The 17,944-nt window shown below is 30.6% G+C and overlaps 1 protein-coding gene and 1 long non-coding RNA gene across 8 annotated transcripts; both read left to right on the top strand.

Annotated features, from left to right (window-relative positions):
- Positions 1-119: 119 nt before the first annotated feature.
- LOC114187219 lies at positions 120-8,971 on the top strand. Of its 6 annotated transcripts, XR_003605215.1 has the most exons (5): positions 120-241; positions 800-2,249; positions 2,782-2,968; positions 8,584-8,639; positions 8,744-8,971. It is a non-coding gene; the product is annotated as an uncharacterized LOC114187219 (long non-coding RNA). The 6 variants fall into 6 exon arrangements; XR_003605217.1 differs by lacking the exons at positions 8,584-8,639; positions 8,744-8,971 and adding an exon at positions 3,210-5,053; XR_003605213.1 differs by lacking the exons at positions 8,584-8,639; positions 8,744-8,971 and having other exon boundaries at positions 800-903; positions 1,579-2,249; positions 2,782-5,053.
- Positions 8,972-10,596: 1,625 nt separating this feature from the next.
- Positions 10,597-13,762, top strand: LOC114186723 (RNA-binding protein pno1-like). Of its 2 annotated transcripts, XR_003605134.1 has the most exons (4): positions 10,597-10,730; positions 11,332-11,988; positions 13,366-13,623; positions 13,708-13,762. XR_003605134.1 is itself a non-coding variant. In XM_028074712.1 (3 exons), the coding sequence occupies exons 2-3, from the start codon at positions 11,333-11,335 to the stop codon at positions 13,373-13,375; spliced, it is 666 nt and encodes a 221-aa protein (XP_027930513.1). In that variant the 5' UTR covers positions 10,597-10,730; position 11,332; the 3' UTR covers positions 13,376-13,690. The 2 variants fall into 2 exon arrangements, 1 of the variants encoding a protein (XP_027930513.1); XM_028074712.1 differs by lacking the exon at positions 13,708-13,762 and having other exon boundaries at positions 13,366-13,690.
- The last annotated feature ends 4,182 nt before the right edge of the window (positions 13,763-17,944 follow it).

Here is a 17,944-nt window from a genome sequence, read left to right on the forward strand (position 1 = left end):
AAACGAACGTGATTAAATACCTTTTTAAGTATATTTTATAAATAAATAATTAAAAATATATAATTTTGATGATCTTTTTTTTTTTAATTTTTCCTCAATTTTTTTATTCTTTTCCTTCTCTTATTCCTACATTCTACGTCTAACTCTTACAGCATGACTCTCGCCGCACCGCCGCACCGCCGCACCTGTACTTCAGCGCCGCCGCACTTGGACCTCACCCCGTATGGTTGCCAAGAATCCGGTTTGCTTTGCTTAACTTTTTTTCTGTTTTCATTTTCATTCCTTTTATCACTTTTATTTGTATAGATTCTTCTCCTTCATTTTCTTTTTGCGTTGCTTCTAGTTGGGTATTGTTTTGTTTGATATTTCTCTATCTGAATATACCAAAAGGGAAACTTTTATAGATTTCAAGCAGTATATTTTTAATTGGGTATTGTATTGCTCTTCTATTTTGCTTCTAGAAGATGCTAATGCTTGCTGAGAAGAAACCAATTCAGACCTTGAATCATTCAGAAGCTTCTTCACCTGACAATGTGCTTGTTATTTGCCCCTTTTGCTTCTTTTGGTTCTAATTTGCTTTTGTAAAAATCTTTGTCAATTATTACGTAAATTAGGGTGTTGGAATCCTTTGAGTGGAACATTGTTTTAGTTTTCCCCTTCTTTCTTTTAGTTTTTTTTTTTTTTTTAAATAAATTTAAATTTTTTAGTTAATCTTATTGTAGGGTTGAATTGCTGATTTATTATTAGATACTGTGGTGTTTTAATTGGGATGGAATGGTTTTGATGATATATATTTCAGTTAAGTTTGAGTGCTGATCCATAAACGGGCTGTTTCGTTTCACGGTCAAGAAGAAAGTTCCCTGCAAAGGAGAAGATAGTAAATCTTGCATTAAAGACATACTTGTAAGTTGATCAATACTTCTAGAGAAATGATGCAAAGCTTTAATTCTTGTACAATGTTATCTGACTGTTTATTGAATTCTAACTATATCTCATTCTGAGTAGAACACACCAAAGTTACTGTTTTATATATGTGATCACAAATATAAAACAGTAACTTCTGCATCTTGGCCTCATGTTTCTCGTATCATTAGCCTTCTCAAAAGACTCTCCTAATTGGAGTCTTGCAGCCTTGAAATCTGCTCTCATCACATATATCATGTCTCACAAAATGTTATATTTTTGTGTAGCTTGGTTATTCCTATATACACATGTTAATGTGATGTAAATTCTTAGTGAACAATCTGTATCAATTTCATAATTAATAGATATATGATGCTAACTAATATCTTAAACTTGGTTGGAAATTATATATTATAATTTGACTTGAGGGATGTAAGTCTACTACTAATTATAAGTAGAAGGTAGAGGGAGTTTGAATCTTATCCCTATTCCACACAATTTTGTTATTCTGCTTTTATCATACAAAAATTATTATTTCTCACCAAGAAAAAAGGATGTGTATGGATACACCATCGTTTAAAGACATTTTTAGAGTTATTATTGGAGGAGGATAAAGCAAGTGTTAGTATAAGAATTATGTCTAAACAAAAGGTATTTTAATAATTATTTTGTCAGGGATGTGGGAGAGGAAGAAAAGTTTAGATCCATTTCCTACCATAGTGAGAAACTTGCCCTTGCATTTGCTTTAATTAGAAAGCCCAATGGGATTTCACCGATACGGATCATAAAGAATATACGTGTCTGTGATGACTGCCATGTATTTATGAAGTTTGCATCAATTACTATAGGGCGACCAATCATTATGAGAGATTCAAACAGGTTTCATCATTTCTTTGATGGGAAGTGTTCTTGCAAGGACAATTGGTAAAGTCTCAATCAGATGTTTATCTGCTTTGACTGTTTCTAAAAGGAAGGGTGCTAGCAATGTAATATGCACTTTATCCATTCTATAAGATTTTGAAACTAGGGAGAAAGCCATGATACGGTTCAAAACTTCCTAGTATTAAAGCAGGTGTGTAGCACAAGAATACTACGTGAGAAGTACAAGTTACAGTATTACCTCGATGAAAATTTCTTGTGACAGCAGTGCAATTTAAGATGTTTTGGACTATGAGACAAGTATGCTCTTAATTCATTGATCAATACTTGACATTGAATGAGCTGGTTTGAGCTTTGAATGGAAGTGTCGAAAAATACTCTTACAAAAGTTGCAGGGAAATTGGGCCTATATATTGTTTGTAGCATCTGCTGTTGAATATTTTGGTAGAGGCAATCAATACCTTGAGGTAAATTTGAATTATGATTGTACATCTTTCAAAAGCTTTTTACATTTTTTACCAATATAGAAAATGTCAAGTTGTAATGTTGTATAACAACATCTTATATTATTGACAGTAAATTCTTCCAGTTCCATCATCTTCACTTTTTCTAACAGTTGTTTGTTTCTAAGTAGCTCAGTTTTAATTGCTACTACACCTCATTGACGTCAATACATGTTTGTTTTCATTTTTTATATTTAATAATTGATCATTGATCAACTAATCATATAATACTATTAGATGGTATTGGTATTAGTATTGACAGAATATTGTCATGTCATTATTGTACATACATGGATATTGGTTCTCTATATCATTGAGTGTGTGAAGTTTGAGAAAGATCCACAACTTGGGAAAGAATTCTGAATTGTATTTTGTGTGCATGCGACGGAAACTATATATGAATTACTATTTTGAGTGCATTTTGCAATGTTATTTATTTCAATTGCCTCTTTACAATGGTAAATATGAAAGGATAATTTGGTGATAGTTTTGTCAGGGATGAACATAACAGTCAGCACCACCTGAATGCGATTGGATCTTAAATCTTCAGTTGTCATCTCTAGTATCAATACCTGAATTCATTGATACGCCTGCATTTATAATGTCCTCCGAGGGTTCTATGCTTTTGACTTTTGCGATAGGTGTCCTGTCAACTAAGATGTGGTCTAGGAAGCTCTTTTAGGGTAAGTAATGTTTAAAATGGTTTCAATTTTGAGTATCATTCTTATATAATTATTGGTTCATTATTCTTGTGAAAGTTAAAATGCATGCTTTGGTCTAGCATGATTATATGATGAGGTTTAGGACCCAATCAAGCCATAGTAAATCAAATTTAGTTCTACAAGAAATTTAATCTTACACCAAGTAAATAATCTCATGATTGTCATATGTTAATAAATAATTTTTATGTAAATTCTAATGTAGGGATTTACTATGGCTATAATTCAGCAACTGGACTTATATTAATGACTTTCTTTGAGGAGTTACTAGATGCTTCAAGTTTATGTAGTTTTACACAATTCAATGGATCCTGTTTCTAACATGAATGCGTTGGTCTTGCTTCAACAGTTGATTATGTAGTTGACGTTATATGGTACTCTAGTCTATCCTATATATGCAACCAATTGATTTGCTATTAAATGATGTTTTCAGTTTATGTTATATATGAGAAAAGTCTGGTATTTAAAAATTTATAGAGAACAGTTTCTTATTCAAACTATGAGGTTTAACCAAATTACAATATAGTTATATGTCATAAAATCACAATCACAATCAATCAAGGAATTTTGTAGATTTTCTTCCTAGTCAAATTGATGGTTGCTATGTTGGAGGATTTTTTTTAAGAGGTGGTGAAAGTGCCTCTGGTGAAGAATTGGTACTTTTGATTTTGCTGAGCTCTATTTGTTACTATGGTGAGTTCCATTGAACAAATTACATTTGTGACACAATGGCAACATTATTTAACTGTTTCTTTGTGTTTAATATGTGTCCTTTATTGCTTCCCTTTCGGTTGACTGTAATTAATCTGTTAGTTTACTCTGCTCTCCTAGCCATCTCAATATAATACGTGATATCTGTTTAATCTTACTGTATTCTTGTTTTAAGAATTAATTATTGTGAAGTTCACACATCTAGGATTGGCTATTTTAATCACTGGAGTGCTTTGACCTTCGGTTTAGCTGCATGTAGATATGTACATAAAACGGTTTTCTTTTCTTTGCTTTATATTAATTCTGCCCTAGAAGATTCTTAGTAAGAGAAGAGTGAGAACTGAAGCTAATTTTATAAGGATATTTTGGATACTTGAAATATATTCTACCATTGAAAGGGAATGAAAAATAATCCTATATAGTTTAAGTACACAAGTCCGAAACCACAAAGCTGAAACAGTTGAGACTTGAAACCAGAAGCCATTTTTGTTACATATATATGTACTTGCATGCTTGTATTTCATTTTTCTTTTTCTGGGCTACCCGGATTATGTATAGTTTACATACAGAGTTTAACATTTATACACAAACAAACATTTAAGATGAATCTTTCTTTTTCAGTTGCATATCTTATAGATTTGTACATGTAGAATAGATTCATAAGCTGAGAGCAGCTTTTTGATTTAATGCTCTTGCCGACCCATAAGAAATACTACTAATTAATGCTCTCACACCAATTTTTTGTACAATAAAGAAAGATTAGTCGGTGTTATTAATTACAAATCATTTTTCTTGAAAAAACTGATGATAATTAAACTTTCTCTAAAGGCTTCAACACGGTGTCTCAGACCAATCAGTTTTTGAGTAAATGGTGATGACTTATATCTGCCAATGATAAAGCATATGTATGCATGCCTCTTTTAAATTACAGGAAAAAGAAACTTCTGAAAGATGTTTCTAGATGCCTATTATTTAAGGGGGGGGAGAAACATGCAAAATAGTTATCTCTTTCATCATCTCCATTATGAACAGACAAAAAAACCTACGTTGTTCTCATAACCTTGTAGTTAACTTGTGTGGGAACACTCCAACAACAATCCCTTTCAAAGATTAATATATGTAGCAGCTAAAACCATTGATATTTGAAGTTTTGAATTACATATCAAAACTTGCTAATAAGAAAAACATTTATTTGGCAAACTTGACTGCTTTTGTTAAATTTAGACACTAGGGAAGGGGACAGAAGGCCTCTTTGCATGAGATGCATGTGAGACACTGTTTTGGATTCTGCTCACTGAGTTTTTCCACTACTATGTCATCATCAACCTACTTCTCTCACTTTTAGCCTTCTTCTACTTCTTCAACCACATTACTAACATCAGTCGGTTTCTCTGTGCAAAAGTTTCAAATGTTGTTCAGATGCTAGTACGAATGATACAAATGATAGTGATTCCACTTTAGGAGAAAATTATAAGAATCTCCATGAAAGTGAAAAATTGACGCATTTGTGGATTGAATGCGAAAATTGTTATGAATTAAATTATAAAAAATTTTGGAAATCAAAAAGGAATATTTGTGAATACCGTGGATATCATTTGAAAATGGACAGTTCAGATAGAATCGAATTTTCGATTGATTCGGGTACTTGGAATCCTATGGATGAAGACATGGTTTCTCTGGATCCCATTGAATTTCATTTAGAAGAAGAACCTTATAAAGATCATATGAAATCTCATGAGTCCCAAGTGTAGCATTTGCAGCAGAAGCTCTCTTGGTTTCATGGATATATATATATATATATATATATATATATATATATATATATATATATATATATATATATATATATATATATATATATATATATATATATATATATATATATAGGTTTTCTTGATTAGGGAAATAAATAATTCCAACATTATTTAACTGTTTGTGTTTGATATTTGTATCTTGATTGCTTCCCTTGAGATGCATAGTAATTAAACTGTTAGATTACTATCTCAATACTATTCCTCTCTGAATTCTCTAGACAAATTCAGAATTTTATGTTCAGGAGATAGTCATTGCTGAACTTGGTCGTCGACCAATGACATACAAAGTTAAATTAGATGTTCGGTGGTGTGATTATAGCCAGTTTCAAGCTTTTGGGCTCCCTTATCCTCATGTGATTGTTGTTTGTTCCTCTTGTCATTTACACTTTCAAAAATTTGTTGATCCAATCTATAACCTCTCAATATTTTGAGCGCTTATGCAGTCCAGTTTCATCCTATTCAAAATGAAAATTGTTGATCTTTTTATACGGGGACTGAATTTCATACCTGAACTGAACCCCACATCTGATGTAAAGAATCAGGAATGTCTACTACCAATCATCCATAATGAAATGGCTCACTCAATTTCTAAGCCAAAAAAATGTATTTATTGTATAAGTGAATGTCATAATAGAATAAATTGTCTATTTAGAGAGTAGTTAAAGGATTAATTCTCAACTTATTAAAGAACTTTAAAAATAATATCGTCATTTATAATATATTTTATCATTTTCCTGGATAACATTTCTTTTCTTTTTTTCTAATCATATTTTTTCTTTCTTTCTTTAATTTTTTAATACTACTATTTTTTAATACTATGTCTTCCATTATTTATTTTATGTATTTTGATTCAATTTATTAAGTATAAAATTAAATTTATTTTTTTTCAATTAAAAAATAAAAAATAGAAAACTTTGAATTTTTAAACTTCATTCTAAAGGAGTCATATATCACAACAACAATTTATATAAAAAGTCTTCAATGTCGTCCAACTTACAACTTCGTTTTTTTAATAAAAAATAAAATACTTCGCTCTATTTAATATTAATATCACATGAAATAGTATTTATTGTGTATGACTTAATAAAAATATTTTTTTAAAAAACTATCTATTTCAATAATTATTAAATAATAATTACATCAGTTCGATAAAAGAACTGACAAGTTCACTGTAATATTATTAATATCTCATTATTAGAATTTGTGTCAGAAATTTGTTGATAAATATATTAAATATAATTAGGGCAAGTGTTGCGGGTTCATAATTCTATTGTAAATAATTTGTTTACTTAAATTAACTTTTAAGAAAATTTTCAATTTCAGAAATACTTTTTATGAAGATAAAAAAAATAATACTTTTTATTATTTAGATTTAAAAAATTAAGATTAAAATATTAAAATATTTAAATTTTAAATACTGTACATAGTTAATACTCTCGTACATGTTGTATGTACAGAGTACACGAATATAGAAAATATTTCTCACATCTTTTCAATTTATTAAAAATATTATATAGTTGTGCTTGAATTTAAGATTACATGGTATTTCGTAGTCGGACCCTCAGGTCTCGTTGGGTCATCGAGCAAGTCAGATTTGTTTAGGTCGTCGAGCCAACAGGGTCGTTTGGGTTGCAGTCTTGCTTGACTTCTCTAAGTTATCCAGTCGACTTATCTCGTTTAGGTTGTTAAGCCCAGCTTGGTCTAGCTTGTCTGAGTCATCGGTCTGACTCGGTCTATTTGTATCGTTAGGCCGGTCGGACCGATCGGACCAGTCTAGGTCATCAAATCGGTTGAGTCAGTCTAGGTCGTTGGACTGATCGACCTCATTTACATCATCGTGTTGGTCGGACATGTCAAGGTTGTCGGCTCGATCCGACTTGTCGTCTAGATCGTCGGCCCGACCCAACCAGCTCGTCTGGTTCGTCAGGCTAGCCAAGTTCGTTGAGGTCATCGGGTCGGTCGAGCCTATCTGAATCATCGGGCCAGTCAGGTCTGTCTGGGTTATCAGGCCGGTCGGACCCGTTAAGGTTGTTAATCTAGCCCAACATGTTTGGGTCATCGGGCCCTCTCCAGCTCATCTGGATCATCTGACTTTCTTTTTTAACAATAAAAAAATCCACAATTTTGGAATTTTAATTTCCTTCATTTTTTTTATTGAATTTTAAATTCTAGTATTTTAGTGATTTGAAATATATAGTTTTCATATGCTAAATATCTAACATTAATATAACATTTAAATTAAATCAATAATATAGCTTATATTTCACTTTTCTAAATTTTTATAAAATTAATATGTTTTTAGTTTTTGACAAACCTTCTATTAAAATATATTAATTTTTAGTTCGTTTTAGAACGAGAAGTGAGTTAGAGGCACAAATTGACCTTTTTCTTGTCTTTCTTTTTTTAATATGATTGTGTTATGTCACTTCAATTTATGGAATTATAATAATTAAAAATCTAGAAAGAATCATTATTTTCTATTTGATATAAAAAAATTCTACTTAAAAACTAACAAAACAAACTAATCAGGAATAGACCTAAATGTCTATATTTAAAATTGTGACTGCTGTCCCTAAATTTAGTTTTTTTGTCATTCCATCCCTGACTGTGCTTTGTTCTAATTTTACTAACTTAGCCATGCTTTTTATTTGGAGAATGGTATCTTGAATGGCAAAATGGTCTCTCGAGCACCCTTTCATATTGTGCCAAAACTGTAGACAATTGACATTTTTTTGGCTCTCGTCTGTGATGGTTCAGAGTAGTAATTGAAATGATAAAGAAAGATTTTAAATACAAATGTTTATCTCTCATGACGATGAAGAAATCTTTTTCCTTTTTCTCTCACAATAGATGAGTATTGAGTATTGTCACCTGGTGATCTACAAGTTTCGATTTTCATCTTAAAAATATTGCTTTTGACTTTTATAATTGCTCTAAATCTTTCTTCTTCATCATCCACAAGTTCCTTTATAGGTCATTAACGACATTGTTGTATCTATTAGTTGTTTAATCTTTTGTTTATTAAATTGATTTAGGTTCTTCTTCACTTTTTAGGAGTTTTTACATTTGACGAGCACATAGCAACAAAAGAGTTTTCGGATGAACAAAAGGTAACATTTTTTTCTTTAATATTTTGTTTATTAAGTTTATTTTATACATTAATTTGTTGTTCTTCAGTTTTTATAAGATTACTTGCATTTTTTGAGGGTAGCAGAGGCTGAAGAGTGGAAAGTTGGACTTGGTTTTAAGATGAACAAACATATTTGATTGGATTCGGAAGATAATAGTTTTATTGATTTCTGATTTTTTATGTTTCAAGTTCCCATTTTCATTCCATGAACATCACAAATAAATGATTTAATTAGTTTTTTTAATTGTTTGTTGATTTGTGGGGATTCATATATATATTTCAGGGTAGTGTAACATACTATTGTTTGTGGACAATCAGTCTCGTGTAGGTTAAGACATATAATTAAATTACTAATTATATACTCGTAAGTGTGCACACAAACATTCATTATTTGATTATATATTAATAAAAAAATATCATATTATTTATAATTATATTAATTTTCTTAATATAATTTAAAAAAATAATAATAACTATACATGTGCACATATCGATATCAACCACTATTTATTATTATTAGTTGTATCTATTTATTATTATTAGTTGTATAGTATTACATTAGTATTATTATTAACATTATTATTAAAAAAATATTATTGTTATTATTTTTCTGAAATAAATATTATTTATTTTTAATTAACTTATTATCAAGAATACTTGTGATTAGTTATTTAATTATTTTCATAATATTATTCTTTTTTACAGGATTCATAATATTATTATTATTTTTTGAATTATTACTATTATCATTAGTATTATTAGTGTTAATATTAATATTAATAAATATTCAGTATTATTATTTTTATTAATAATATTAATGTTATTAATAACAATATTATTATTTTGTATTAGTATTATAATAATTGTCATTATCATTATTTTGTGGTTGTTATTCTTCTTTTTATTATTTTGTTCGGATCTGAAATATCTCATGTCTATATTTTATATTGAAAAGTGTAAACTCCATCTCAACTTTTTATATGGTTTAACTACACACCACTAATCAATTTTATAATTTAAAACAAATAAATTTACATATAATATTATCAAATTATTTATTTAATACTATATATAATTATACATAATTATAACACTTAAATATAGATTTTTTATTTAAATATAACAATAATTATATAAATATTGAATTAACGGTTGTTTCTAATCCGATACATATTTATATTATATACAAACAAACTTATTTTTCCAAAGTTGTCTTTCCCTTTATCACCTAGAGTTAAACTTGTTCTATGAACGGAGACAAATTCAGCAAACAATTTTTTCTCTCTTAAAACATCATTTTCCATATATTACTTTCAGTGTTTGTTATTTTGTTTTCCAAAATATGAAAGAAAAACAATTCCTCACTTTTACAACTATATTTAAAATTTTAGTTAATATATCTCTCTAAATATTATAATAACCAATAACAATAAATATCACAATAATAATAACCATAATATTAGTTGTAACCAATTTATTTATTAGTAATCAATTAAAAAACATAATATGTTGTTATTTTATCTAACAAAATATATATATGATTATTTATAAATAATTTTAAAGTAATCTATTAAAAAATATAATATAATTTTATTCCAAGTAATAAAATATCTAAAATTATTTATAATCAATTTTAAAGTACTCTATTAAAAACTATAAATGTTAAAATCCTAATTCTAATAATATCTAACTCTAATATTTATTAATATTATATAATAACATATATAAAATAATCATTTACTCTAAATATAACTAATATATTTTTATTTTACAAATACAAACTTAAAAGAAAAAAAAAACACACACACCACCCATGTATAATAGGTACTGGTATAGCACCACTAGTTACCATTTAAATCATGAGAAATAAAATAGCTAAAAGACAAGAATAGCCTCCAACAAATTTTATAATATATATCGTTGTCCCTATAAAACCCTAAATACATTATGCAAACCCTGAGAGATTGAAGCTGCTGCATCAAACTTTCCACCCTTGTCGCCGCCGCTGCTAGTGCAGGTCGTTTCCACCACTGCCAGCTTCTCCGTCTTCTGCTACCCTCCCTCTTTTCAGGTATGCTTAAGCTTTCTTTCACGTATCGTAAATCGCTCTGTTCTAGTTACACCTTATTGACCTGATTTCATTTCATTGTCGAATTGTTCTGATTGAGAACATGGAAAACAAAAACTAATCCGCACAAATCCATGCTTTAGTTGGAATCTCTGAATTAGATAAATGATAATGATGTGGAGGAATATGTTTTAGTTATTCTATGTTTCTCATTAAATTGTGAAGGATTTGAAAGGGAAGTGAAAGCGAACTATATTAACGTGTGGCTCCTTAGTTCTCCTTAGTTAAGAGTAAGTGTCCTTTGGTATAAAGGAGAATAATCCAACCAGTTAATAAGGAGGTTTGGAGCACCTGATCAGTTATATTTTCTTGCAAACTCTGGACTTTTGTTCTGTTTCGGAATGCTCTGCTCATCATAGTTGTGTGAAGTTATCTACAGATGCTATTTTATACTAGAAAATCGCAGCTATTTCAAACTATTTGTGATTGATAATTATGCTGCTCGTAACTAGAACCGGAGAAATATACATGGGTTATTTAAATTGTTTTCCTTTTTGTATCTTTTAAATCAACTTATTCTGGGTTGCTTTTTGAACATTTGCAGAATGGTGTCGAATCAGACAGCATCTACCATGGAAATTGAGACTGTCCCATCTGAAGCCAAACTTTTGCCACAGAAGCCAAAGTTTGAGCCGTTGAAGCCTCATGAGATGTCCGATGGAGAGATTCAGTTCCGCAAGGTGAATGTTCCACCTCATCGTTATACCCCCCTCAAGAAAGCTTGGATGGATATCTATACTCCCATTTTTGAACAGATGAAAATTGATGTCCGAATGAATTTGAAGGCTCGGAGAGTTGAGTTGAAGACAAGGACAGACACACCTGATATTAGTAACCTGCAAAAATGTGCTGATTTTGTCCATGCTTTCATGCTGGGTTTTGATGTCATAGATGCCATCGCTCTTCTGCGTCTTGATGAGCTCTACGTTGAGTCCTTTGAGATCAAGGATGTTAAAACACTTAGAGGCGATCACTTGTCTCGTGCAATTGGAAGGTTATCTGGCAAAGGTGGTAAAACAAAGTTTGCAATTGAGAACGCATCAAAGACAAGAATCGTGATTGCTGACACCAAAATTCACATATTGGGATCTTTTGCCAACATAAAGATTGCCAGGGATTCTCTTTGTAGCCTGATTCTCGGATCACCAGCAGGAAAGGTGTATTCCAAACTAAGAGCAGTTACTGCTAGATTGGCAGAAAGGTTTTGATCCTCTCTTATTCATGCCATTATAGGTTTATTTTCTTGTTCCCTTAGATTCTTTTATAGCTATCTAGTTTGTTGAGGATGATATTGTGAGGAGTTACTTCATTCAGTTCAGCTATCCAAGTCCAAATCAATCATTGTTGTGAGTGTAAAGCTTGACTGTTTAAGTGAAATTTTGCTCATCATCATGAATACATTGCTACAAATTAGCGTTATTTATGAATGTTTACTGATTGATTGTGACAAAATATTGTTAATGGATGATAAATCCTTTTGTCTTCTGTATAAGGATATATATATATATATATATATATATATATATATATATATATATATATATATATATATATATATATATATATATATATATTACCATCTTGAAATGACTCCTTTAGTCTCTCTTTCTTTAAATTCTCTCTTATATGATCTTTCTTTAAATTCTCTCTTATATGATCTTTCTTTAAATTCTCTCTGATGAGAGAAAATCAATAACAATCTATCATAGATTATTTCTTATTCGTTTTATCATGTGAATTACATCAGCTAAAACACTAATTAACCATCAAATTCTATCATTGATAATCAAAATTAAAACATGTTTTCTCTTTTCAGTGGGTTGGTGTGTAAATGTCAGTATGTAGGAGTTATTAAAAATAAAAGGCCAAAATGACTAGATGTTAGAGGTTATCTCAGGTCAAAGATTCAAAATAATTTTAACTGTGTTTATTGAAAAGTGAAATGGAAATTAGTTGGTTAAAGATGAGAGATACCTATGGTTTATTGACATTTATATTTTTTAATAAGATCAATTATCGATTTAATTTCCCACTGCATAGGTATATTATCGCATGCATGTATATCCTAAAAAATGTAAATTGTGGTACAAGAGGGTTAGAGTGCTGAATAGAGTCTCAGACTTTAGACTATATTGTTTATCAAAGTACAGTCATTCATTCTCGGTTCTTGTCCTATCTAAGTTCGACTTTTACTTCCTGCACTTCACAATTTCTTCGCACATCCCCTCAAATTTGTAAAATGATCACTATCTTTCAGACACTTTAAGCTTTCCAACAATTTGGGAATATAATTTTTGGAATAAGATTTTCAGAAAAAATAATAATTGGGAACAGTATTTCCGAAAGGCATTCCAGATCAGGTCTTCTGAAATAAGATTTTCAAAATAAATTTTCATATTATTCTTGAATGAGTTTTCTAGAACACCCTTTCATGAAATGTGTTTTGAGAAAAGATTTCCTTAATGCAATAAATACGTTTTAGAAAGAAAAAAAAATCGAAGTGAGATATTTTTGGTGTATTTTCTCTCTTTGCCTTTTACATCGTTCTTCCTCTCTTCTTTTCCTCTCATTGACGTAGGCATGGATGATAAGAGCCTAACCAATGGAGGTGCATGAAGAGGAGTGGCCTCTGGCGTCCAACGGTAGAACTGGCGACCAACGCTAGTCAAGACAGCAGCCAACCAAGATCTATCTATAAGGGATGCCAGTATCCAGCGGTGGAAGAGGGGCACCATGGAGCACGAACAACGTCTAGAAAGCTTACACTTGTTTTGCATTTTTTTTATTAGTATTTTGTATTTAGGATTTAAATCTTGGCTAGTGGGTCTATTTTTAGGTCAATTAACCTTCCACTATAAATAAGGGGTTGCCCTTCATTGTAAAGGCAAATTTGGAATATACATGTGGAGTCAATTTTTAGGTCAATTAACCTTCCACTATAAATAAGGGGTTGCCCTTCATTGTAAAGGCAAATTTGGAATATACATGTGGAGTCATTGTTGAAGTAATTTCTCTTGTGCATACCCCAACCTTAACCTTAATCTTTAGTGACATTACATTATATTGTTACTGTTCTTAGATCTATACCCTTTCTAGATAGTCTATGCAAAAAATCCGTAACAACTCTTGACGAGCTAAGAACAAGAGCAATCAAGTTCATGCAGATGGAGAAGTTAAAGGAGTTCTGCAATATCGCAAGACTTCATCTCTCAAGAAGAGACCTTTTGACAAGAAGAGATCATCCCACTCACAACACCAATTTAAAGAGCCAAAACACCCGCGTTTCAACCATTACACACCATTGAATGTGAACAAAACCAGTATTTTGGAAGAAGCTTTGGGTGTCGACCTTATCTCAGTTCCTAAAAAGCAACTTAGACCTGTTAAAGTGGATACTACTAAGCATTATCGTTAATGACATGTGATTTCAATTAAAGTGAACTTTATCCATATTCTAAATATCGTTGTATTTATATTTATTGAAAGTTCGTCCGAGATGGTTCTTCCCACTTATTTATATTGATTAGGTAAAGAAGTTTCATCGACTGTGATGATCCTTCCCATAACTTCATTTCTTATATGAGTTTGGGTAAGGAAGCTTCATCGACCGAGATGATTCCTCCCACAACTTGATTTCTTATTTAAGTTTGGTTAAGAAAGCTTCATCGTCCGAGATGATCTCTCCCACTTAGTCTGAGATCCCTTGGACAAGAAAGCTTTATCATTCGAGATGATCCCTCCCATTAAGTACGGGATGGTCCGTCTCATAATTTTATATTAATTGGGTATAGAAGTTTCATTGTCCGACATGATCATTTCCATAACTTTACATATACATATAGATTTTTCAAAATTTTCAATAATTGCGCTCAGAGAAGATGTGATCTTTCTTTATTCATAGCATCAATTTGATTCATAGCATTTTTTTTCTCTTATTATTGTCAACTTGCTTGTATATGACATGTTTCTTAACACGTCTTCCAGTTGGCAACCTATCACCATGGCAAGCGATCAAAATCCATTAAGGACATCCCTTTGATACTGAATACAAGCACACATCATCTCGACATAAGACTTTTGTTGCACTACGTGCAATAACGAGCTTGGGGTGCTAATGCACTGTTTAGGAGCAAGATCATCTTAGTCACCACATCCTACATCATCTCAGCCACCACTAAAATTGTCACCATGAGTAGTGATCATATTGAATTAGGATGACCAATATCATACCAACCTAAGGTCGAGACCATATTTGTCACCATTGCCTGAATCATCTCAACCACCACTATGTATTGTGCTACACAAGATCGAGATGATCTCGACCAAGGGGATCGGACTCATCCCAGCCAAAATCTTAATAACTATATATGAGTAAAGATCACGTCGACTTCAAGATTACCAACACCATGTCAACCTCGACAAAGTGACAGAAGACCTAATATATCTCGTCCTACATTCCACCATAATGGTACATATAAAACAACATAAATTAATTTCAGAATATTTCTTTAATATATTTTTTATGTAAATTAAATTTTTGGAAATATTTTAGTTTTAAAAATAAATTTTCTAAGAAAAAAAAATTTAATTATTATTTAAAAGTTTTAAATATTTGATACAATATCGGACATCTCTTATATTCCTCGCATTTCTAAAAGCTTTAAAACTCTGGTGAGTGTGCATAAACTTCCCTGCACCTTATTCCGGTGTGATTGAATCTCTTGCAGTAATTCTCAAATAATCTGTTCTTTGTTAATAAACCATTCAGCTTTCAGAAGAATAGGATGAACAATTCTGCATTTAGAGTTGAAACCACGTCACGTCTTGCAACATGGAGAATCGAAAACTTGGATTCTGTCATTTCCCGAAAATCTGATCGTTTCGAGATCGGAAAGTGGAAGAGGTAGTTTTCTATCTATCTATATGTTTATTTAGTGTTCTTCTTGCGCTATAATTTGAAGACCTTGTTTTAGATCCTCTGTTGTTCATTTGGTGTCAAGTTGGAATGTGTGGTTTTTTATTTTGGTTTGAAATGAAGGTTTTTGTCTGTGGAGAAGAACGAGATTAAACTGTTTCTAGATACGTACATCATCAACCCAATTGCATCTTTCATCGTTAAGGTTATAAGATCTGTTGGAGATCGCAGGATCATGACACAATCAGGTCTTAGTTTCATTTAATTTTTTGATCTTTCAACGTGAAAATTAGAATTAGAATAAATCCTTCTGGAAATCCTTCTAACAAATTTAGTCAATCAATTATGTAAATATGTGAATTTAGTTGTTTTAACAATTTGTTTTTGTTAAGTTTATTTGACTTTTCAAACACATCTCATTATAGTATTTTAGTTTGTTTACACTGTTTAACACATTTTTGTTTTAATGTTAGTTGAGAAACGTGATTAAAATGTCAAATAAACTTTAAAAAAATAGGTTTAAAAGACTAAATTCACACATTTCTAGAGATAATAGACTAAATTGATTCAAGATTTTCAAAAGGGACTAATTTCAATAGGGTAGCATATTGACTTGGTACAATTTCTCAAATTTTCATATGGTGCATAAATAGAAGAGAAAGAGATAAAGTGCAAGGAGGTTTTTGTTTGGGCAATTGAGGTTCCACAAACTGGGAAATTCATTATTGAATTTGAGTTTCTAAATTTGAAGAGTGCATCCCCAATCGTATGTTCCGAATATACACATTTCCTTGTGGTTTTTTCTTTATGGTGTTCGCTGCAAATGATGATAATTTCAAGACTTTGTAATCCATGTTTATAATCACGATCACTTAACTAATTTCTTTATTTGGAGATCATCGTGAAGATTAATTGGTGACAATGGATTAGGATAAAAATGTAGCAGGAACCAGAATAAACAGTATTTCATGAGTTGATTTTATAGTTAAAGAATTTGTGATTCAAGATATTGATCCAATTTGATATCATCAAATTAAATTCCAAATTCCTTTTTATTAAAATTTAAGAAAAATAGAAAATTTATAAAATTATTGTGTACCGTATATTGTTTTAATACTTGTGTTTAGTAGTTTGAGGTATTGTGTGTTTTATAATTTGATGTTTGTGTTATAATATATTTATAAGAGGTTATAATTTTTAATAACGTCTTAGTGAATTAAAAGTGAAAGATGTATAGAAATTAATTTTGACTTGGACTCTTAAAGTAAGTTGTTTACTATCTTATGTTATATATGTCTAAACGTTCATATGAACGCACTAACATCTATCATGTATGGAGTTAAGCTTTTGACTCAATTTTAGTAACTAGAAAATGTAAAACTTAATTAAGGATCTTTAAGATTTATAATTCTCACACGATAAATCATAATAGAGCACTAACTAACCTTGATCCATGAGAGATCCTGTGAATATGCGTTCTTCAATTTATAATCTTGTGTGCTCTTCAACCACCGTTTCCCAATCTATCTCTTTGCCTTTCTTTCTCTTCTCACATGTTCTTGATGGGTTACAGTGAAAAGAACCTTATGGCCAGAGACAGAACCCCAATTCCTTTTATAAACCAACGTCCATCAAGTTGGTTTTTATTTTATCTTTATCTTTATTTTATTATCACTTCCCATAATAATAACCAATAAGTCTTTATATTTTATTAAATCACAATTGGGCCCATCATAATATTTCAAATGAGTCACTAATAGAATTAATTCGTCAATTAATTCTAAGAGAAAACACCATAGTTATTGTTTCATATATGTGATCAAAAATATAAATCAGTAATTTCTGCGGCAGATAATCGTCAGATTCCTTGCAATATTGGATTAAGAACTTCTTCTGCATCTTGGCCTCATGTTTCTCGAAATATTGGCCTTCTCAAAAGATTATCCTAATTGGAGTCTTCCAATTAGAGATATCAACAGGACGGGCAGGGTACGGGTAGTAGCTCCTCCGTACATATTTGCCTCATACACGTACTCATATATGTCGGGTATCCGTTATGCGGGTACCCGTCTATTTTTTTCATATTTGCGGGTACCTGAATACCCGCGGGTATTTACAAAATTATTTAAATAACAAATATTTAATCATAAATTCAAATAAAATAAAATAAAATATATCACTGTCATAAATTTTAAATAAAATTCAAACAAACTCAAGTTTATACAAGTCCAAATAATTATAA

Source organism: Vigna unguiculata, chromosome 6 (assembly GCF_004118075.2).
Source record: "Vigna unguiculata cultivar IT97K-499-35 chromosome 6, ASM411807v1, whole genome shotgun sequence".
NCBI lineage: Eukaryota > Viridiplantae > Streptophyta > Magnoliopsida > Fabales > Fabaceae > Vigna > Vigna unguiculata.